This window comes from Hesperophylax consimilis, chromosome 7 (assembly GCF_061612785.1).
Source record: "Hesperophylax consimilis isolate HC1 chromosome 7, BYU_Hcon_1.0, whole genome shotgun sequence".
In the NCBI taxonomy this organism is placed as follows: Eukaryota; Metazoa; Arthropoda; class Insecta; order Trichoptera; family Limnephilidae; genus Hesperophylax; species Hesperophylax consimilis.
Genome location: NC_142842.1, coordinates 23,129,206 through 23,153,239, shown reverse-complemented (window position 1 = coordinate 23,153,239; position 24,034 = coordinate 23,129,206). Strand labels below are relative to the sequence as shown.

At 34.5% G+C, this 24,034-nt stretch overlaps 1 protein-coding gene across 1 annotated transcript in view; it reads right to left on the bottom strand.

Annotated features, from left to right (window-relative positions):
* The window catches only part of LPCAT (lysophosphatidylcholine acyltransferase), a 117,953-nt gene that overhangs the window by 54,085 nt on the left and 39,834 nt on the right, over positions 1 to 24,034 (bottom strand). Inside the window, exon 2 of the mRNA XM_089633580.1 lies at positions 13,456 to 13,601. Within this exon, the coding sequence (XP_089489706.1) occupies positions 13,456 to 13,601 (146 nt within the window). The remainder of the gene's footprint in view (positions 1 to 13,455; positions 13,602 to 24,034) is intronic.

Here is a 24,034-nt window from a genome sequence, read left to right as displayed (position 1 = left end):
GAGCGCAAATTACTCGCCACGTTATGAACAAATTTGCGAAGTCCAAATTCGGCAAAAAAAATTCGGTTCTATTTTCAGAGTCGAATATTTCGTTTAAGTATTTAGTTAAGACACTTTTATAAATGTTCATAATTTACTTCCCAGCAACCAACCAGCTTTGTGTTTCGCGTCCAGACGTTTCTCGATGTGATAGTAACAACTGATTCATATTATACGATGTGAATATGCTTAAAATAAAGTAAAATAATGCTTATATATGGAATGTAATACGACAATTGGGTTTATTCTCTTTTTCACATCTATTTTTACAAGTTTTCATAGCATTAGGTCAACATTTTGCCGTGTTATTTCGTAAAATGAACCGATGATGCCTCGACCATAGTTCGCACAAGAATGATGACGTCACGTTTTCAAATTTCACTTGAGGCCATACGCGAGCACAGCCGACTCCAATGGAACCGGTATGGGGAGTGGGGATAATACGCTTTTAATCACTTAGGGCAGGTCTACTAATATTCATATGTCTATGGGCCCATGTAACTGGACTTTATCAACTTTATATTACTTTTAATAAGATTGCCGGAATTATTAGAAGTAATTAGGTACTATTAGCAGAGAAAGACACCAATTATTATTTGCACGGGAGATGAGAGCATCGCTGGGAGAAGTGTATAGACTAATAAGAATTTGTAATAGAAAATAAATGTTTCATTTGTTTGTTAGGTTGGAAACTTTTCAGACTACCCTCGTACATGTTGGGCCAATGCATTGTGTAAGGAGAATAAGACACGAATAAGAATAGTAGAAAAGGTTGGGGATGGCCGAGGCACGAATAAGTGAATCGAAAAATTGAGTCGGATCGGAGTTATAATATTGAGAATCGACGGTTGTCACTCTATATGAATATAATAATATATGAATGATGTGAAAATATTTTTTCATTCTTTGACCGCAATGACCATAATATTTAAGGCGATGCACTACGTCGTGTAATATATCAAATTGAGCCGCTATCAATAACAACCCTTACGTAGATAGCGATAAGGTTTCAATTCCCGCTTAACACCATCCGCCTGTTTTGATTTATGCAAGAAAAAAACATATTCAAAAAGTACCTTTTGTTTTATTTTGTGGATGTTCAGGCATAAATATTTAATTTTTTTTCGATCACTTTATAAATAACTTAATTTGCCACACTATGCAACAAAATCATAACCGAAAATGGGTTCGTAAGTAGGAGATTTTGAACTTTAAAGCAGTTTTCATAGGCCTTATACATTATTTTTTTCTGGGCTTATAAAAAGACTTATCTAAAAAATACTCGATTATTTTAAAGGCCAACATGTATTATACTCGCAGTATTTCATTAAAGCGTCTAAAACATTTCTAGGCGACCAAATTTTCAAACCAAAAACACATGATTTTACATTACTACGTATGGCATCGCCTTAAGGTCAAAATGACAGAAAAGTATTTTGAAGACGACACACGACTGTGAATGAAGCAAATAGTTCTTGTTAAGATAGAGTTGTATGGTGGACCTTCGGTTAATTGTTTTATGGTAGAAGAGATGCATTTTTCATTTTTTTTATTTATATATCAAATCTTCGATTTAAAATTCATAAAATAAGAAATTAAATCTAATAAAATAGACCGTGTCGTTAAAATAATCACTTAGAATAAAAAAAATGCATACATATCAATTTAATCTAACCATATATGTGAATATAGTTTTATAGCTGTAAGAAACATTGTTTCTGCTATCGTGGTACGAGAACACGCCGTCAGATGGAATGCAGGAAAACACTTCTTCTTGTTGACATATAAATTTATTAATTCACAATATAATTGCAGAGGATCTTATTTTCCTCTGCTAAAACTTAAACTGAAAGAAATAAAGGTCTAGTTTCCTCTATTCTTCAGTTTTCCCTAGGTTTACATAAACCTAGTAATTATCTCACGACTGACTGCGTAGGTACGTCTGTACCTACCCGTCATAGCAACACTGCAATACTGCCTTTTTTTTCTGGGAGGTATCTGTATTTAAGCTAAATTCTGAAGGACATTTTACCAAAATAAAGATGTTCCACCCGCTCGTTGGCAAACAACATTCTTAACATAAAATAAAATGCACTAAACTATTCTTAATGATACAAACGTGACTTAAACAATACAAATATTTTAAAGGGATTATTTTAAGGGACATGAAACTTTATTTGGGGTTTTTATTACTATGGGACAGGGGTGGGAAAGGTATTGGCAAATATTTTTAGGCATAATGGTTTAACTAGGGTGATCATAAAATATAAAGCGAACAGCCCTATTTGAAAGCTGCCGCTGCTTGCAGTAAAATGTCACTAATTCTTAAATCATAAATGATACAAACAAGGCAATATGTTTATAAAAATACCAGGCCAATGAATTGTTTTATTGTAGGGTCGAATCTGCAAATGTGGGAAACTACACTAAACTTGAAAATACGAACTGTGGGAATGCGCCTGAAGGCAAAATTTTATTGAGCAATATGTAAACGTCGCATTCTGGAAGATACAAACATGTTGGCTATCTTCGTGATGTAATTAATCGAAAAAGATGTAGTAAGTACCTTAATTTCTTCATCTTCACATCGCAATATGTTCAGATAAATACACGGGAAACGCGTGCCTAGATAGTAGGATGGACCTACTCGTAAATGTCTCAACCGTGGAACTGATACTCTTAGGTGTCAACAGGCAGCTCGTTGAAAGGCTCGGTCGTCCTACCGTCCTTTCCAATTGTTCGATCCCTTCCCACATAAACTACTATGCACACCAGTCGTCTGTCTGTGTTCTAGGTTCTACGGCAACAAAGCTTCAATAAAAACATCTAAGTTTAAAATTGGCCCTTTCGAGCTCTGTAAAGCGCCCTAAAACTTAACCTAAAAAGCTTTTACGTACCCCTCACAGATCTGTTGTAATTTCTCTATCTTTCTCAAAACCGACTCATGTAACAGAAAGGGAAGTCACAACGTAGCTTCCAGTAGCAGAAAAAATCTAAGCAAGTACATAGAACAGCTTTCAAAATGGCCTAACGTATGAGGAATTCTATTAAAATTCGTTCAAAATAATAATTAAAAATGTATGGTGTATATTTTTAAAAACATATCGATTTCTAGCAGGTGGGAAAATTTAAATAAACATTCCATAAAAACACACACAAATTGAAACAAGAAAAACTTGTATAATATGTTTATCATATTCGGAATCAAAATATTATTGTAAATTATGGATATCTATCTCATGATCACGAATTAGAATATAGATCGGCATTACGATGTACGATTTCTTCTCCACATTAATAATTATCTAATATTATGGAAAAATAAAAATGTGCCGCAAGATGTTTTTTAGAATCCAATCTAAAAGGGTTATTATTTTTATTTACTCAACTATTATTCTAACCGAAACGAATGATACCAACCGGCTGCAAACTGTTATTCTAACCGAAACGAATGATACCAACCAGCTGCAAACTATTATTCTAACCCAAACGAACGATACCAACCGGCTGCAAACTATTATTCTAACCGAAATGAATGATACTAACCGGCTGCAAACTATTATTCTAACTGAAACAAATGATACCCACCGGCTGCAAACTATTATTCTAACCGAAATGAATGATACTAACCGGCTGCAAATTATTTTTCAAACCGAAACGAATGATACCAACCGGCTGCAAACTATTATTCTAACGGAAACGAATGATACCAAACGGCTGCAAACTATTATTCTAACCGAAACGAATAATACCCACCGGCTGCAAACTGTTATTCTAGCCGAAACGAATAATACCCACCGGCTGCAAACTGTTATTCTAACCGAATCGAATGATACATACCGGCTGCAAATAAAATAATATTTTAAATACACATGCATTAGTTTTGTATAAACCTAAACAAATTGTATATCTAATTACTATTAAAATAATAATGTAAGTAAGTACTTTACTCTAATTTCCGGCGAAATAATGAAAACTACGTAATGAAACCCAACCCCTTTTTTAATGTTAAACCGCACTAGAGCTTCAAATGACAGACCCAATGGAACCATAAGAAAGATGAAGGTTTAGTACTTAGCTATTTAGATCAGTTCCAGCCCTCATAACACAAGCACATCGATAATCTGGGAAACTTGTCATCGTTACCGAGCACGACAGCAAAACGTTAAGAGGAAGCTACAAGCCAAAAATATGTATATTCTTGGTATATCTTATATCGTAAGTAATAGGCATTAAAATCGCTTGACAAACGGAGTTTAGAAATGTTCGATTTTAAGCAAAAAAAACTGGTTTTTACTTATTTTGTAAATAATTTTATAAGAAAGCAAAAAAGTTGATCAAGTGAAACTGTCACAGATAATCTTAGCTATAAAACTGTATTTTTCCTTTATGTGTTCATAAATTTCTATTGAAAAAATATTTTTTGTAGTAGTTTGCATTTATGTTTTGTTATTGAGAAATATATATTTTTATTTGTATTCTACTCAAGCGAAGCGATAGGAAAACCTTCAATTTAACTAAAGCATAGCATTTTTGGTTTTCATAATGTACACCAATTCGTTATAAAGATTAATCAAAATTGTGATTCGGCATTAAGCTTCGCCCTAACAATTGAACGTTAAATATAAATGGACTAAATATTCTAAATACTAGCTGAAGTCCCCGGCGCCGCCCGGGCTTTTACGCAGAGTTTTTCGAAGACAGATGTGGACAGAAATTTTCCTCTTATTTTGACCGTCAAATGCGCAAAATTTCATCAAGAAGTATAAATTCTGAATTAAAGGGTGGGGTGGGAAAGGGGGTGCGGGATAGTTTTCGAAATCTCATGCAGCCGACCTTTCTTCTGTTTTGTTTTGTGTGCGAAATTCCATCAATCTCCGAATAAAACTATACATTTGTATAAAAATCAAACGAACAATCTTATATATAGATATGTTGAAGCATCGCAATCATTTCCACTTGAAAGGTAATAAATCACATTTCAAATCAAAAATATGTCGCATACGTCTTGAAATTGGATAATAAATCTGTCAAAATTTAAGGGCCTACAGCCTACACTCTTCACAGTTTGTAACATCTGGCAAGGTAGGTAGTTACCTAATAGGTACAACCGATCGACCCTACTTTCTAAGACTCGCCTAAAAAAATTTGCATAGTCCAATCCAAAAAAAATTAAGTCCATTAAAAAAAGATGTAAGTATTACGTTCACAGTATTTAACGAGAAGAAACGGACAGTACTGTAGTCGCCCATAAAAAACTATTACGTTGAATTTGACCGTAAACACGTAACATTAAAATAGATTAAATGAAACCACGTGGATTTTATCTATTAAAAGGCATTTATATTTAATGCTATTATTTTATAATACCTCGTTCTTAAAATGCATTTACACGCTGTTTCATACGCGTGGGTTTACGCCTAGTGCCTAATAAAAACGTAGTTAATAAACGTTTAGTTTATAAACATCTTTGTTACTTTGGAAAAAAAAGTTAACTTAAATTTTTTTTTAACTAATTATTCAATTTGGTTAAGTATTTTGGACTCAAATCCAATTGTCTTCAATTACTACCCGAATAAGTTCAATAAAATAAATATTTTTCTAACTTGTCATGAGCGAACATTGTGTTACATAATTTTTTTATAAATTGTATTATTTTTATTTTTGTATATTGTCTTATTATAGCTAAAGTCACAAGGAGGAAATCTATAATTGGTTGTATTTTTAATATATACTACACATGTACAAACTGACAATGAATGAATAAATAATTTTTAAAAATTCCAAAACAGCTATTTCAGTGCCTATTGAAACATATGGTTCATTTTTTGTCAAATCTACAAACTTATCTACATGTGATAATGAAAAAAGGCCGGACAACTCTACAGTGGTTGTTGTCTTTCTTTCATGCCGTTTCCTCTCATACAAGACTGAAGAAAGGCCGGACAACTCTACAGTGGTTGTTGTCTTACTTTCATGCCGTCTACTCTCGTACAAGACTGAAGAAAGACCGGACAACTCTACAGTGGTTGTTGTTGTTCATGCCGTCTCTTCTCATACAAGACTGAAGAAAGGCCGGACAACTCTACAGTGGTTGTTGTCTTACTTTCATGCCGTCTACTCTCGTACAAGACTGAAGAAAGACCGGACAACTCTACAGTGGTTGTTGTTGTTCATGCCGTCTCCTCTCATACAAGACTGAAGAAAGGCCGGACAACTCTACAGTGGTTGTTGTCTTACTTTCATGCCGTCTACTCTCGTACAAGACTGAAGAAAGACCGGACAACTCTACAGTGGTTGTTGTTGTTCATGCCGTCTCCTCTCATACAAGACTGAAGAAAGGCCGGACAACTCTACAGTGGTTGTTGTCTTACTTTCATGCCGTCTACTCTCGTACAAGACTGAAGAAAGACCGGACAACTCTACAGTGGTTGTTGTTGTTCATGCCGTCTCCTCTCATACAAGACTGAAGAAAGGCCGGACAACTCTACAGTGGTTGTTGTCTTACTTTCATGCCGTCTACTCTCGTACAAGACTGAAGAAAGACCGGACAACTCTACAGTGGTTGTTGTTGTTCATGCCGTCTCCTCTCATACAAGACTGAAGAAAGGCCGGACAACTCTACAGTGGTTGTTGTCTTACTTTCATGCCGTCTACTCTCGTACAAGACTGAAGAAAGACCGGACAACTCTACAGTGGTTGTTGTTGTTCATGCCGTCTCCTCTCGTACAAGACTGAAGAAAGGCCGGACAACTCTGCAGTGGTTGTTGTCTTGCTTTCATGCCGTCTCCTCTCATACAAGACGTCAGTCGCACGTTCATTACACTCCCAATGCGAAATGCAGCACATTTTATTCTCGAAATGTAAAAAAAAAATAAACCTTAATATTATATTAATTATATTCCACTTACCTACGTTAGATACATCAGATGTATTCATTAATTAAGCTCACTATATGTATGAGAATCGTTGATGTCACGCAAAGCTTTAAAAAAAACCATTAGAAATATGTTGACCATTATCTTCGTGAAACCAGGGCAAAGGCATAAATATGTAGGTTTATTGAACACATTCCTAAACATTTGTATCAAACTCTAGTTCCGGAGCGTATATGATATTTATATCACACGTATTTAATTATTACAATTGTGTATATGAAGGAGAATAAGGTTGGGTCTAATTACTAAACACACCACTAAAGAGATGTGTGTTAATAAATATGATAAAAGATGTTGTAAGCGTGTCATTATGCCAGAAATAAGCTCAATAGCATATTTTCACTGTCGAAAAATATTAAGGCGATGCCATACGTAGTAATGCAAAATCATGTGTTTTTGGTTTCAAAATTTGGTCGCCTAGAAATGTTTCAGATGCTTTAATTAAATACTGCGAGTAGAATACATCATGGCCCTTGAAATAATCGAATATTTTTAGATAAGTCTTTTAATAAGCCCAGTAAAAAATAATGTATAAGGCCTATGAAAACTGCTTTAAAGTTCAAAATCTCCTACTTACGAACCCATTTTCGGCTATGATTTTATTTTATAATGTGGAAAATTAAGTTATTTCTAAAATGATCGAAAAAAAATTAATATTTATTCCTGAAAATCCACAAAATAAAATAAAAGGCACTTTTTTTCTTGCATAAATCAAAACAGGTGGATGGTGTTAAGCGGGAATTTAAACCTTATCGCCATCTACGTAAGGGTTGTTATTGATAGCGGCTCAATTAAAAATATTACACGACGTATTGCATCGCCTTAAGTAAAAAATTACTATAAAGATGGCATTTTTATGAAATTTTTCTGTAAAAATTTAAATCGTATGTAATCAATTATGTAATCAAAATGACTTGTTCGTTTTTGTTAGTAAATATAGCGTTTATATCGTCATGCGGGCAAACGTTGGTGACAGCCGTCAAACCAGTCAGTAGCGTTTTTTACGTCATAATGACGTTGTATACAGCTAAAACCGTTGAGATTTGCGGTTTTATGTCGTTTAAAACCAATAATTGTGAATAAAAATATTTAAATCATGCATATGTAGAACGATGATTAGAATAGGAAAAACAAATGAAAATTTTCATTCAATTTTATCGGAAGATATCCATAGTTCGTAAAAATACCCTATTTTAGAAATCATCTGCTCTCCTTTGAAATATTCCATCCGCGAGCGCTTTTAATATTTTCCTTGGTCGTTTGTATTGCTCTTACATCGATCTTGTGTAATTATAATTCGGTCGTACATGGTTTAACCTCAACTTTGCCCCAGGGATAACACACTTACTGAACTCAGCCTAATTTCACGATCGTCCTGCCAATTCGGCTAGTTGCTTGACAGAACTGAAATAATAACAGAAATTGTTTTCTCTATCCATTAATCATGTTTTTTCTCACGAAAATCAACGTCACTAGGGCTAGGGACGTGTTGTTTCAGAGAATCTGAACAATTCTTTAAAATTCAAAGTTAATTTTTAAATTGTGTGAAAGATTTTTTCAAGTTCTGTTATTATTTCAGTTCTCTCAAGCAACTAGCCCATAGTGATATAACTTGAATGGGACTTTCACAGAACCCGAAAATGAACGTCTAAATTTGATGAATTGTTCAAATTCTATGAAACAACCCATATCGTGTACCTGTATCGGGGTTAGCAATTTACACTTCAGTGAAGTAAATATAGAGTAATCACAAACATAAAGTAATACATTAACACGGTACTTTAGTTATTAGAACTACTTGTCACCAGAAGGAACTAAATATGATAAAGTAATGATTGTTGGTTTGCAGTCATTTCGTGGAAAAACATTAGAAATTAGTCATGCACCATTTCAGGTATTACGTTTTAAATAACACATAAAAAAATGAAAAATCGGATATACCACTCAGTCGCTGAGTTGGCATCGCGCTTGGGGTAACCCAGGCGTAGTGTGTTCAATTCCTCAGCTGGCTACGTCTTCCATCACAACACAAGCAACATTTTGCGCTTACTGCGGTGGTAGTAAGAGATTTTCAAATGTTATTAGGTTATTCGTCACCCGAGAATGTTTGCCTTTCTAAAAAAATCACTGTGCGACCGGTAAATTTAAGGCCAGATACAGACAGTTAGTGAAAAATTATAAAAGATTTGGAAAAAGAGCTAATTTAAATAGGCCCGTCAAATGAAAAGAATGCCGTTATTATTGTGCACAGCGTCGGCAATCGATTGAACAACCTCGAATCAATTAAAAACACGTGGATGTAATTTATTTTAGTACTCACAGAGTACTATAATATCAAAAATAATAACCAGATCGAAAGACATTCGATAATAAATGAAAACGATTAAAACTGTACGGTTCGCGACAAATGATTACATAAATATGCCTATTGGATTTTAACCGACGCCTCCAACGTAACCATTCCCTTTTCTCTTATGGTGCTTGAAATTTTCGTGCGCTTCGGTGCTATAGGTACACTCGATGTACAATTATAGTTTTATGATTTTCGGTCGGATAAATAATACAATTTTTTTACAAAGATGTTAAAAAAATAGAGACGATATCAACTCAGTTATCAGCACTGGAAAGGAAAGGTTGTTTATTTTATTCAATGGGAACTAATTTACGTAAATTAGCAACAACATATTTTTGATCATTGTTTGCAAAGCAAACATCAGAACGTGCACGGAGAAAAATGAGTACGGCTTTTTTATCAAGACTGTTAAAAATGTGACTGTATGACCATTTGCTAATAAAATATTATTAATAACGTGTTTACGCAGGTGGCCTTGTCCGAATAAATATAATCGACGAGATGCGAAAATATTTGTTTTACCCTAAAATAGAACCTTCACAGAACTTGAAAATTTGATGAATTGTTCAAATTCTGCGAAACAACCCGTCCTTAGTGTATCTAATAATTGTCACCAGATAAAAGCTTACCTTTAATGAATCTATGATTTTTCAGCCCAATTTGGTCTTCTAATACTATTAAGGATGGTAAAAGGCAAATAATTGGCGTCTGTTAAATACAAGCCTTATTCGAAAAACTTTAATAAGAGAATGTAATTGAGTGTTGTTACATGCTTTTTACCTCGTTGGTGAAAACTGAAGGTATTATTCAAGTACCTACGCAAATAAATTAGAGATTGGAAGAAACAAATTTATGGTAATAGATTTGAACCTCGACAGTAAACTGTCGGTAATAATGGCTGGTCACGCAAAGTGAACTTTCTATAAGTGTGGTAATACTATTCATCAGCAGAGCGGTTAAAAGTAAATTGATGGGAAAAGGGAAAAACAAAGGTACCTACCCACCTACAACCGTGGAGGTGTGTCGTACAGCGCAGCAAAAATATTCAACATCTGTTATGTCAATGTGTTATGTAGACCTCTTGTACATCTGATATTGTATTATACTACTATCTAAACTGTCCGCCGACGCATACACTTAAAAAAAATTAATGAAGTAAAAAAATCACCCCATAAAAAAAGGGTTATTTTTATTAACAAATATTTTTGCTAGTAATTAAAAATATGCATTTTTACTAAGGATTGAACCCTCATCCCCAGGATCTGGCTCTTAACTGCTGCGAACTTTAAAAAAATGTATTTTAAAACCTTTTTTTGGTTTGACTAAGTAATAGTTTAGATGATCTACAGTCTCTCGTGTCTAGGATGAACGAAGTATGCATGAAGAATGAGTTAATGATGAATGTAAGTAAGTCTACAGTAATGGTGTTTGAAAGAGAGAGTACGAAAACAGTGTGTAATATAGTTGGGAATGAGGAATACTTGGAGCTGGTGGATGAGTTTGTGTATTTAGGAAGTATGTTTACGGGAAATGGGAAGGCTGACAGAGATATTGAAAGAAGGGTAAATGCAGGCAATTCCATTAATGGAGGACTGAACGCAGTTGGCACTAACAAAAAATTGTCTAAAGAAGCGAAGTTAGCAGTCCACAACGGAGTGCTGGTACCTACCTTGATGTATGGAAGTGAGGCATGGAACTGGCAAAGAAAGGATGAAAGTAGATTAAATGCTATTGAAATGAGATCCCTGAGGATCTATGTGTATGTGTGGTAAAACCATGTTTGATCGTGTGAGGAATGTGGAGATCCGCAAAGAGTGCAAGGCTGATGTAAGCGTAATGAGTAACATTAAGAAAGGGACGCTTAGATGGTTTGGGCATGTGGAGCGAATGAGCGAAGATAAGAGTGTAAGGAAGATATATGATGCAAATGCGAATGGTAGCAGAAGTCGGGACGCCCGAGGAAGACATGGCTCGATTAAGTGAATCAGATACTAGAGTCGGGCCATGTCAAGAGTCAGAATAATAGAAGAGTATGTATGAGACGATGTATGAATGTGAATGAGGCAAGAAGTGTGTGCCAAGACCGAGTTGTTTGGCGGTCCGTCCTCTCTGCCTACCCCTGAGGGGAAACAGCGTGATGGTTAGTTAGTTAGTTGACAGAGGATTGAACCTTCCTTTCCAGGCACTGGAGTCAACCGCGTTAACAACTGTGAGCCAAATCCTGATTGGGTAGGACCGAAATTTCTTTTGTATTTATGCTGCAACGTCATCCATTTTCAGAGAAATGCGTGCGTACACGTGATTGGATTAGAGTGAACTCAAGCAATACGAACATATGATTGAGTGAATTGATGCATGTCTAAACACTGCGACAATGATGTGCTTGCCAAACGTCACTGAGAAACGGCATTTTATCTTGATTACGCTTCCTTATTGTTATTAGCGAGAAAGGCACAACAAGCAAGTCTACACGATTATTGAATTTGAATATAGGAAAAGTTACATGTACCCATAGCATAAAGACGAAAACTTGCAAGTACTGCCTTCCATACAAATATGAATGAAAACAAATGTTCCGTTTAGCCCAATAGCCCAGAGCTCTGTCTCACTTATTATATCATATCACAAGCCTGATATCGTAAATCTCCATCCCATTTGAATTTCTTAAACACAGTTGTGAATTGGAAATTTAGGCCATGATTTGGCATCACGAAACACGCCCACAAGGCATTTCTTGTGTAATTTCTTCTACGTATGTACCTATATTGACTATATATGTGTTCATTCGCATTGCAATTTTCTTTTCCGAAATCGACAAGCGAGTTTGAAACGTGTTGTATGGAAGTAATGCATCTCTATGAGTAGTGTGTTCGACTCTGATTGACATACCCGTATACGAATCATTTTTGAGTCCATTCCTCATTCGTGATTCAATAAAGTAGTTTCTAAGGAACCTCTCTGGGGAGAAGAAAAGGAGGAAAAATATTATTAACACTAGTTTTATGGTCCTGCGGCTGAGAGGTCCCTTTCTGTTACATACAATTCGCGGATGAACGAAAGGGAAAGATTACAACGGAGTTATCAGCGGTACGCCTTATACACAGATATTTCATAAAATATTCATTACTTTTCCTGTACACATATAAACTATTCCATAATACCACCAATATTGCGTTAATATTTTCAAAATATTAAAAAATCCACCACCATTTCAACATGCAATGGTGCAATAATAAGTGAACAATTTACAATATTACTTTATACAAAAATTGTAAGACATGTTCTAAAATTTCAGATAAAATACAAACAATAATTAATTTTATATGTCTAGCATATAAAATAAATATCAAATGCTAAATAAAACAGTGGAACACAGATTATGCAATAGAAATAATTTGCTTTCAATATATGGCAATTTTTTGACACAAATTTGATTTTAATGCCACCTTGAAGCAATAAAAATATTATATATGTATTAAAAATCTTATTACATTAATCTATATAACAATAATCATAAGTTTGCAAAAAAGTATAACAAAGAAATTTAATTCGTTTGGAAAAATATTTATGTTAGGGTAGCATAACTGTAGTATTAGATTGAGTCTTAGAATTCTTCATATTAAAAAAATAATACTATGTATTTAAAAATATTTTTATTGCATATATAAATTTATAAAGCAGGCTGCGCGGCAGGTATTCATTAAAAAATATATTTCAGGCCAAAACACCAAACAAAACCGATTTTATTTAAAAGTAGGTTTGGCAAGTTTATTTTTTTTTATAATTACGATAAACTCACAAAAAATCTTATTGTTGCTTTGAAATAATAAAAAATCGAATTATTTAATGACATTTATTTTATAATATTGAAAACAAATAAAATAGCTCGCATCCGCATCTGATGTTTTCTATAATTTTTGATTTAAAATAAAAATCACTTTGGTTGAGTATTTTAGCCTCAAATCTAAAATTAAGTTTTGTATGAACATTGCTGCTCACCTTCCTCTTGATTCATACTAGTTTAAAAAGTAAGTTGCCAAAATGAACCTATACATTATTTACTAATTAAGGCGGCATATTGAGTAAATTAAGTGGAAATTTTAAAATATAATCCATGTTTCATACCTTCTCCAGCCGGTCATGGGTCGACTTCTAAGGTCCTCTTCGCTAAGGCCATAGAGGCCGATGCAGGCCAGGAACCAAGCTGTCACCAGGAGGTAGCATATTACCATCACCCTGAATGGTAGAAGAACCACGGTGAAGATTGCAGTCTGAAAACATAGGAAAAGATTAGTTAAATCGATAACCGGTGTACTTTATCGACTCCAAGGTGTGCTCCCCACATCTTTACTGCGTGCAACATATTATGCTATGATCCACTCCCACCTGAGTTATCTAGTTAGTATCTGGGGCACCATCACCAAAAAAAAAAGTTCCGAAATACAAGTAATTCAAAATAGAGCCGTACGTAATATATATAATCTGCCATGGGATACACATGTCAAAGATATATACTCACAGACACAAATACTTCCTTTTACAGTCCTGCCAAAGTATAACATCACACAGCCATTATACAAATAATTCAACACTCCTCACACACCAACACTAAACCAGTCTTTAATTCTGACATACACCAGCACAAAACACGATCACAAAATCAAATACATTTATCGTCATCTACTTACACGACCAAATTTGGAATTAACTCCTTACAATACATTGCACTTAAACAATATAACGCATTACCTAGTAATTTAAAACTTCCGGCAACCAACAAAAAAACATTGGCAAAAGCTCTTTCCTTAGCAGTTTCATTAATGACTAACACAATCTTTGTCTGGAACTCCATAATAACATCTGCGTTTATTTATTTTAATGTATTTTATTTATTTGTCTTGTCCTTTCTAATGTTTTCTTTCCCGAAATGAGTTTTATAAACTCACTGGGAATAATACATTATTACTTTGTTATCATTTTGTAATGTATTATCTTGTAATAAAAAAATCCACAGACCATTGGCCATGAACCATTGTTAGTACATACTAATACTATTTTTTCTCCGTGTATGACATATGAAACCACACTAATAAAAGGGTCGACAACACTGTTCACCCATACTAAACTAAAAAAACACGTAATCAATTATAATATAATTAATTGTGCTTAATAATTAGATAATTTGCATAACGATGTTTTTGTGAGAAATCACCTCAAGGGCGCTATGGAGTTAGAGCCGATCCGGAACGTTTAAATTTGCTGTTTTTCCTCTTTTTTTAAAATAGATTTATTTATTATTATTACTTTCATTACCAAAAGTAATAACGACGATACATAATATTGGTCGAGCGGTTTAAGACGCCTGTTCCGGTAGGACAAAAGATCGATTCCTAGTTGTGACCGTTATATTTTTTATTTTTCTGTGTCTTGTGCTGTTTCATGGTTCGTTTAGATTTATAAGTATTATCTTGTTTTTCAATGGTAAATAATTATATTAGTTGTAAGTCTCTAGTTTTGCCATAGTTGTAAGCATAGGTTGAAAGTCACATTATTATAGCAGTATTTTGCATTAATACTCACTCGGTAATGTAGAGCCTCACTAATTATATTCTTACACGCCTTTTCAACGTTGGTGTTGTAAAGCCGGCCTTGAGCTTGGTTTAAGACCGACTTAACCAAACAAACGCCAAGGTAATCAGATTAATAAGTCTAGTTTCTCACTGTTCTGAACTTAGCGCCGCGTAATATTTACACCGCGTTTGCAAGTAACGGAATTACATATAGTTTTAAGTCACTAGTTACAAGTCTCAGTTGTGAGCCACTAGTTATTAATCTAAGTTGTAAGCTACTAGTAATAAATGTTAACTGTAAGAAGTTACAAGTTATAAGTGGTAGGTTATATACGTAAATTAAGCTGTAACGTGCCCTTGAAGTGATTTTCTCAACAAAACGGTGCTATAAAAGAAATCTTATATTATTTTTATACGAATAACCATAGAAGAAACAAGAACACAAGAAATGCCTTGAAATGTCACGTGTTTCGTGACCCAAATATTTGCATAATCGGGATTTAAATTTCAAATACAAAACTGTTTTTACGAAATTCAAATGGGATGGAGATCTACGATATTAGACGAGCATAAGTGAGGCATAGCGCTGGGCTAGTGTGCTAAATGGAACAATTGTTGCCATTCAAATTTGTATGCAAAGCTCTTCTAGTTTTCTTCTTTATTCCAAGCGAATAACCGTAAACTTTCAATAAAACTTATACATAATGTTGATAATCGACGGTTATTACTCTATATGAATATAATAATATATGAATGAAGTGAAAATATTTTTTCATTCTTTGACCCGCAACGATCATAATATTTAATGTTGTTACCGCAATGCATGACTTATGACGTGACTGCATTCAAAACATACTCCTTTTACACGTAAATATAACTGAAAAGCAATTTCTGAACAGGTAATAGAAGATTGTAAAAACGGCGGCCATCACACGTTTCGTACACAATGCAAATATGCAACTCAGAATATATCATCTCTATAACGCAGAATGTCTCGCAAAACCTGGATAAATGAATATTTAAAAACATTACTAACATAAACCCCCAGTAAGACTGACAAAATCTTATTCTCGAATAAAATTGTACAAAATCTATAAAATTATTTAATTCCACCACATTCAAAATATTTGAATACCTAATCGAACGGTAACAGGACAAATAAGAACAGTGACAAATCAAAACACTTTTGAAACGTGATACAAAGTCATTAAAAGTGAAAAAACTTGGTTAGGTAAGTTTTTTTTTGGATAGGGTTGATTTGTCATCGAACCCGATAAAAGAAAAATGTTACATTGTTAAGATGAACAGTCATAACAAAGATACTCTAACTCTAAGGACGGGTTGTTTCGGAGAATTTGAACAATTCTTCAAATTTTCAAAGTATATTTTCAAGTTCTGTGGAAGATTTTATCAAGTTCTGTTATTATTACAGTTTTGTCAAGCAACTAGCCTATATTGATATAATAACCGAACTAGAATAAGACTTTCACAGAACCCGAAAATGAACGTTGAAATTTGTTCAAATTCTGCGAAACAACCCTTCCTAAGTATTTGGTGAAAGACCACCATTTTCAGAATCGATATGTTGTTTTGCATTGGATTTATTCATGTTTGGCGACAATGATCTAGGGTACTTCCCAAGTACCAGTTCTTCCCCGTCTCCTTCCCCTCCTCACCTCACGACATACCCCAATTTGTTGGGGATGAAGTCCCACTGGCTCCAGACGGTTGGAATCAGTTAGAACTCTTCAGTGGTATTCAAAATGCACTACTCAATGTAGAACTCTAGTAATAAATATAAAAATAGATTAAGTAAACATTCAAATAGAGTAACCAATAAAATTATCTTTTTTTTTTAATTTTCCAGACAACAAAAAAGACGATATTATTATTAATTGATACGATATTATCATTGTTATCACCGGGTTATTCAACTCTGAATAAATTATGGCCATCATCGTATTGTTGAATCTTTTATATTGAAGATCCACATTCAAGAATACGTTTTCCGTTTCATTAATTTTCCAAACAAAAAACACAATGGATTCTTAATTTCAAACAATCATCAGTCATCAATCACTAACATTCGGCCCATTATTAATCGCTTCAGATTAATTAAACAAATTTGTTATGCCCGTTGCAATTATTGCACGCAAAATCTTATCGTTCAGTGCATTAATATGATGGTGTCGCAAAAAATACCTAGGTATTTAGCATAATTTATTGTTCTGAGCGTAACAATTGCTAGCATTTATTACAGTTTGATACAATCCACATTTAGTTTGGGAAATTCTTAGATATTATTGATGTGCGTTTGTTTATTAGGGGTTCCATGATAACTCAACACAGTGACAATTCAACACACTTTTAAAAAGTGATATAAAGTCATTAGAAACGATGAAAAATATTTTTTTTAACCTAACCTAACCTACTTAACCCAGTTAATAAAGTTTTTGTTTAATCACTTTCCATGACTTTAAATAACTTTTTAAAGATGTGATGAATTATCATTGTGATGGTGATCCGGTCACCGTTTATTCAAGAGAAAAAAAATAAATAAAAGACGTAACTAAACATTTTTTTATACGACCTTATATGAGTTTGTAAGTAGGAAGTCAGTAGCATTGGTGTGCCATTTCTTCGCCTTTGTATGTGAATACAACACAAGATTCTGCTATCCGGAGCTAGTAGGACTACGACACCCCAATGGGGTATTTTCATAAACTACGAATAACGTTAAAAGAAGATTTTAAGTTTATTGTTCTGATTATCGTTATGAGAAAATGTAATTTAAATATTTTCTTTCGCAATCTAAAACCAGCTACGATTTCATTATGACTTAGAAACCGTCAATGTCTGGTAAGACGGTTGTCACCAACGTCGCCCGGCGTGACGTCACCGCCGCCGAATCCACGAATAAAAACGAAAGTGTCGTTTCGGAGGCAAATCGTAATAGAAAAATTATTCATCTAATAAAAATACCTTAATCAATCAATTTTTTAATCTTTGAATTTCACTTTCATTTATGTGAATGAAAGTAATAATCGAAGTGGAAATTACCCCAATTCACGACATCCGATCGAGCTGAAAGTCGGCAGATAGACTCGTTGTCGATGACAATATCAACTTTTGGTGGCAATCAAACATACACGCTCTGAAATACGATGACGTTACATCAGTTAATATACGCAATAAATGTCGGTCTTATCCAATCGGAATTTGGCTCGTTTGTTAGAGTTATCGACTCCAGATCCTGGGTGGGAGGGTTCAATCCTCAGTCAAACCATTTTTTTTAAATATTTTATGTTTTAAAACGCATTTGAAAATATATGTGTTTTAGTAAAAAAAACTTTGTTTTTTACGGCTTGATTTTTTAATTATTTTTTTCTAGAAAAAAACAGTGAAAATACCCTATTGGAGAATGTTGGGTCAAGGGAAATTCAAGTTACTGACATCCCAATGTAATTTTCAATTCAGTTTGACATATATAAACAAATAACTGTAAAAAATTAGACAAAACTCCGTTCAATAAGAAAAAAGATTTTCAAGCCATAATGGTTGATTTGATTTTATTTATTATGTACTGTACATAACCTATACAACAGACAGAGGGTAAACATAAAAAAATATTAAATAATAAACCATCAAATTACAAAGAACGTGTACAACAATTCGTACGAATACTTAAAACAATAACCCTCTTAATTTTACACATACATAAACAACCATCAGTTGGTGAAATTTAAAACACGTTTATTAGTAAGGCTAAGTCTGTAAAATAACAACAGCAGAAAACGAGAAACAATAATTTGTTACGTGAAATTAAGTAAAGTTCTTCAAGTCATCGCTAAATATGTCCGGAATCTTGCCACTTCAGTGGATCTTCTACAGTCAACACGAGAGGTTGGGAAGAGTTACGTTGGTTCTTTGGAAAGGAATATGGAAAGTTTCAAAATATTTTTTACTTTACATTTTAGAAAAATGTAAGTGTGTTAATTTTTTAGTGTATAAATCTATCTGAGGTATAATTATACCTTATATATGTACGATTTTCCAATAACGTTTATCACCAGTAAAGCGAGAATTGGTCTATTGGCAGAATCTTTGAATAGGAGTCATGTTTTTAATTACAAAAAGTACCGATACTTCGGATAAAGCACGTAGCCAACCAGTGTGATACGTCACAGCAGAGACCGGCCAACCAGAGCGTGAGGTACAATCTACCTACTGCCTACTCATGGAAGAAGGAAGTAAGGAAGTAACGGTTTATCCAGGTGGGAATTACAACGGCTTTTTATCAGCGCTTTTGACTTACGCGTGGAAAGGTGCAAAACTAAGAATCGTTAATTTATTTTGACCAGGTTAAATCTTTGTTCCTTTTGCGAAGACTGCACAAAGAATATTGTATTCATTAAAAAAAATATTGAGAAAACGGCTGTTTGGATTGTTTACGCAGGTGGGTTTTGTGTATCTTCTTGTAGTAAGTTGCCTGTAACATAGGTACTTATTTAAGATTGCACTATAATATTATATTTGTGATGTGATAGAGTGACGAATCGAGAGTAGAAAATAGTATCTAAAAATAGCTTTATTTTTTAAATAGTGAAAAAACGTATGCAAAATACAATGTTTTCATTATATAAAATAAAAAAGGAGTACCATCTAGCATCCTTGGTGTATTGATTGCGGAATAAACAGCGATATAAATAATTTATTTTTAATATACGTTGCGAGACAAAAATTATTTTGTTGGTTTGAAGGGTCTCTGGAGAAACTAACTAACTAACTAACCATCACGCCCGTTTCCCCGCAGGAGTAGGCAGAGAGGACAGATCGCCCAAACAACTCGGTCTTGGGGCACATTTCTTGCCTCATTCACATTCATACATACTCTTATATTATTCTGACTCTTGAGATAGCTCGACGCAAGTATCTGATTCTCTTGATCGTTCCAAGTATTCCTCGGGCGTCCTTGACTTCTGCTACCATTCACATTTGCGTCATATATTCTCCTTACACTCCTTTCTTCGCTCATTCGCTCTACGTGCTTAAACCATCTAAGCGCCCCTTAATCTTACTCATTACGCTTATATCAGCCTTGCATTCTTTGCGGATCTCCACATTTTGCACACATCATACATTGCTTTACCACACATACGCCTCAGGGATCTCATTTCAACAGCATTCAGTCATCGTTGAGGTAGTTGGATTTAGTTTAAAATGCTATAAATAGTATGGGAATAGTTTAAATAAAACAAATTCATAATTTTCACACTTTGTTATTATTTATTTAAAGAATAAAGAAGAATAAAAAAATTGTACATTTTAGATTATTTAAAAAAGTATGTATAATACGTTATAAATAGTTCAATACATTATGTAGCCTTTCAATGTCACTCACTTTATCAGTACCTTATAAACAAATAATATTTTTTTTTTCGAAGAAAACTTCTTCTAACTGCTTTTCACTTTGTGATGGCATTATTTATTTTTTTTATTTTTTTTATTAAAACACAAATAACTTTGTTTACATCACTTTATTTCGATACAAAATCTCAACATGTTTCATGAACCAAGTTCACTTCATCAGGAGCACAAGTATACTTACATGGACCTTATAAACGTTTGCTATCACAAAATTTCCTAAATTCATGAGGCTGTAGTCTCGATGACTTCATTACTTCGCACATCCGCCCCACCTTCGCAGATTTAAAACTATTTTTTATCGATAAGTAACTTAAAAAAATAGACGCATTTGTGTTCATCGTTCAAAGTCAAAAACCAACAAGTTAGTGTGTAGGGTAAAAATGAGAGTAATACTGAGAAGGGGCATTAATTTTTCTTTCCCAAAATGCGTTGGACATTTATCTTTTTCTCGGACAGTAGTTATTTTTGTGTTAACATACATCTTATCTTTTTCACCAAGTCTGTAAATGCACAATAAAACTATTATACATCTATGGCAGATTGCATAGTTACACCAAGGAGTGTGACTTTTATTGTTTTCTATCGACACCCTTCATCTGAAGTAAAATAATTGAACACAAGTCGCTAAAACAGATGTAAAAAATTTTAGCCCACATTATTCGCATTGTTGATGACAAACGAGGACATGAATTTACATAAGAATTAAGAGAACTAATAAAAAACGAAAGATGTTCCATAAATGAGAATAGAGAAATCGATGGAAAAACAGTTCTGGTGATGATGGATCACCGAAGAAGTCGGAAACAACCATGGAAAAACTGAAGAAGCGTCTGGCTTTAGAAAGCAATTTTTTTCTTAGAAGAAAGTAGCAATGAGTAGGAATGAGGAAGAAACTTAAATTACCTTGGTAAATGAACTTGGCACACTTGTGATTATATCTATTCAAATTCATCTGTACCTACGGTAACTTAATTGGATAATGTGAAATGTGAACAAGACTTGGTAAACAAATACAAGTATACTTTGTACCCTAATGAAGCAAACGCTTTGAAACATGTAGATAATTTATTTAAAAAATAGTGGTTTAATCAAAGTTGGCTATTTTCATCATAGAAGAAAAAGAAAATACTAATAAATCTAAACAAACAGAGAAAGACACATAATTCAAATATTTGTGGATTCTATCTTTTAAAATGATTACACGTTCTAAAGAATTTATTTGTAACCTATATATATATAGGTTACAAATAAATTATCCGAGACGCTATATAGTATATAGCGTCTCGGATAAACATATTCTTTGTTATTTTCATTTGATTTAAATTTAAAATAGTTCCAACGTTCCGCAACTGACCGCATACTGAATATACTAGATAGAGCCAAATTGCTAGATGTGTTTGATAAGGTTAGAAAACTAATTACTAACTTAAAGAAGTTGTATATTTTAGGATACCACAAAAGGCAGCTGACATGGCAGAGAAAAGAGAAGGAATAATACACGCAATAGCTTTTTATGACGGAAGGAGAGAGCGTTCAACCATTGTTAGGTTTGTCGTAAGACAGAAATGTTTGTCTTCTGATCTACAAAACCTAAGGCTGATTTTAGTGTCACGCTCACCGTCAGCGCTCATAGATCAGCGCGTAGTTCGTCAGCGCTGAGGCTCAGCGTGGCTCGTTTCAGTATCGTACTGACCGCCTTACTGTACAGTCGAAGACCAAAATGCGGAGTGTATTAGTTATTACTGCTTTGTACTACCTATCCCAAAAAAATAAAAACCGGCGACGACGAAGACTCCATGTTCATCCATTGATTGAGCAGAGAGCCGTTGCTGGAGACTTTGTCTTGTTATATGGCGAACTTCATCGATAACTCGACCTGTATCCACTTCGCTATTCGCCATGACTGTACACGCGATGATGTCTGCTCCGCTCGACACTAGAACGCTCGCTGAAAGCAGAGGCGTTCGTGCGATCGTCAGCGCTGACAGCTACGCGGCGCCGACGCGCGACGCGTACGGCCGCGTAGCCATCAGCGCTGACCACCTTGCGCGCTGATAGCTACGCGTCATTCAAAAACGCTTCCTACAAGTTCATATATCTCGACCATCAGCGCCGACGGTGCGCGTGCGGTCGGCGTGACACTAAAATCAGCCTAAGATGGCGGCAAAAAAGAACATTTAACTCAAGTGGATGTCGTGGATTGGATCTACACCTTGTTATGAAATATTATTTCATAAACTCAAGTAGGCTCAGGTAGGCTAATTTCGAAAGGGTAATAAATTAATTATGATTCTTGACAGGCAACACAGAGATGAGCGGTCAGGAGAAAGGGGGGGGGCCGTTTCCTCACTCTTGTTAGAGAGCCGGCGGGACCCCGGTTCGGTAACGACAGTCGCAGAGATTATTAATTTAAAAACCGGATTACGGAATGTAACACAGTCAATCGTGAATCGATAGATTTTTACCCTGATGGGTTTGTTATTTTATATATCCAACATGATATTGGAGTTATCGAGAAAGTGCGTGATTCACATTTTAAAACCATAACGGCGACATTTTGATCAGCATGTCGGTAGATGGTAATCGACAATTAATTGGAGCCATCTCTGGGTTGACCGTGGTCGCGGATATAAATTCATCATCCTGGGCCTTGTGCAGGCAAGTTATTAATATTCTGGGCCGAGCCTTAATTAATCTCGCCGAGCAAATCTGTGGGCGGATGTCGATTGGTGCCTAACACACGAGAGGGCCAGCGCGCAACAGCAGAATATTCCGGAGGAGGGATGAGAGGCATCCGACTTGCCTCGGATCGTACCGATGCATTCCTCACCGTCATGGATTTCCCATCATCAAGAATACCTAGCCAAGTTTAGATAGTCAGAGTAGCTCATAACACGGTCGATCTCGGGTGAGTGTCTTAATTTAAATATTGATATGATCAGACAGTTAAATATATAATCAGTGTGCAATTTAAACAATTAAACTGTTTTATTTAATCATCACATCACCCTGTGACATAATAGCATGACAGCAGTGCCCACCGCCCGAGAGGTAAGTCTTTCATGATCCGAAAGGAGCTGGCGACGCGTCGGACAGACATAGCATGATAGAAATATCATGCTTTGGCGCTCTATTCATTAGAAAAGTTTGTCCGACGTGTCTTTAACTTTAAACCAAACATAATATTTGGCGCGCAACGTGGTTTGGCTCGATTTTGTCATGTTATTGTGTGTAGAGTGATTGGTAACATAATTTATATTATCTATAGTGTTATATTCATCTGTTTTGCTGAAATTAAACTAGTGCACTACCATTAAACATAATAAATGTCGTGTCGACGCGTTCTATCCTGGGAGATTACTTTTTGTTTACTGTGAATAAGTAGTCATGCCTTAACCTCATATATAATGTTGTATTTCTGTTATTCTGACGTTTCGAAATACTATGGATGACAAACGTTTTATTTACACTGGTATGTCAATTTGTCATCACAATAGATAATACTATGAATAACAAGTGGGTAGTGTTGTTTATTATTGGAATTAACACATAGATATTTCGGCATAGATGTGTCATTTGTCATACAATACAATGTTTATAATATGTAATATCTACATAATATCTTCATATCATAACCTATAAAATAACTGTCAAACTGGTACAAACCAAATACATCTTTCATGCAACAGAATGACATAAACAACAAG